Source organism: Limulus polyphemus, unplaced genomic scaffold (assembly GCF_000517525.1).
Source record: "Limulus polyphemus unplaced genomic scaffold, Limulus_polyphemus-2.1.2 Scaffold36, whole genome shotgun sequence".
Taxonomy (NCBI): domain Eukaryota; kingdom Metazoa; phylum Arthropoda; class Merostomata; order Xiphosura; family Limulidae; genus Limulus; species Limulus polyphemus.
Window position 1 is genome coordinate 257,806 of NW_013665646.1, and position 1,047 is coordinate 258,852.

At 35.4% G+C, this 1,047-nt stretch overlaps 1 protein-coding gene across 3 annotated transcripts in view; it reads left to right on the forward strand.

The window, feature by feature from the left end:
- Positions 1 to 624: 624 nt before the first annotated feature.
- The window catches only part of LOC106460833 (cation channel sperm-associated protein subunit beta-like), a 25,740-nt gene continuing 25,317 nt past the window's right edge, over positions 625 to 1,047 (forward strand). For all 3 annotated transcript variants that reach the window (XM_022387913.1, XM_022387928.1, XM_022387936.1), the window contains exon 1: positions 625 to 688. In XM_022387913.1, the coding sequence (XP_022243621.1) occupies positions 633 to 688 (56 nt within the window). In that variant the 5' untranslated portion in view covers positions 625 to 632. The remainder of the gene's footprint in view (positions 689 to 1,047) is intronic.

Below are 1,047 nucleotides of genomic sequence, written 5' to 3' on the forward strand. Positions count from 1 at the left end.
CTTTCGTGGGACAATGGTAAGTTTAAAGGCTTACAACACAACAGAGATAGCCTAGTGTGACTGTGCTCTAAAACAATACAAAAGAAAATAATAAACTTTTGTTTGTCCAATTTTTGTATCGTTTAGATAAATGAATAGGAACTGTGTAGGAACCCAGTTCATTTACAGAGACGTTGTTTTTCTTGCAGCCATCTTTTCTCACGTGTTTACTATAAATATTGCCCCCTCAATGGGTAAGCTTATGAACTTATAACGCTAAAATTTGGGGTTCAATTCCCCATATTGGAAAGAGCGTAGGTAACCAATTATGTAGATTTGCGTTAAAATAAACTATGAATATTTAAATATATAATAATGGAGGTGAACGTCAGTGTTTCTTTACATTTATAATTAGCATAAACTTATTAATAATTTTAGTGTGTGATGTTAAAATATGAATATTTTTTCTGTTGTGCTTATAGTTTATTCTCTTTCACTAAAGTTTATCCTTTCTATTAATATGTAGATAACTTTGGCTCGTCTTTTAGGAAGCAAGTAGTTCATTTCCCCGGCCACTTATCCCCCAGTTTGTTACCCAGTCTGTTTTTTTCATCCACGAATCACAGTTTTGCATACGAGAAAATGGCTCTTTGATGACATGCGACGACACCTTTCTTCCTTCCCACATTGGTACCAAACTTCTTCTTAGGTTAGTGGTTATAACAATGGTGTTCCTCATACTTTTCTTTGTTTTTAGTTGTATTAGGACATATTTTATTACTGTCGGTATTATTTTGAATGTTGCTCCATAATAACAATATTTCATTCTACATGGTTGATTGCTTGTAATTAAGCACAAAGCTACACAATGGGCTATCTGTGCTCTGCCCACCATGGGTATCAAAACCAGATTTCTAGCGTTGTAAGTCCGCAGACGTACCGCTGTACCATTGGTGGCTATTATTATGCTTGTTTGTTTGTAATTAAGCACAAAGCTACACAATGGGCTATCTGTGCTCTGCCCACCATGGGTATCAATATCAGATTTCTAGCGTTGTAACTCCGCAG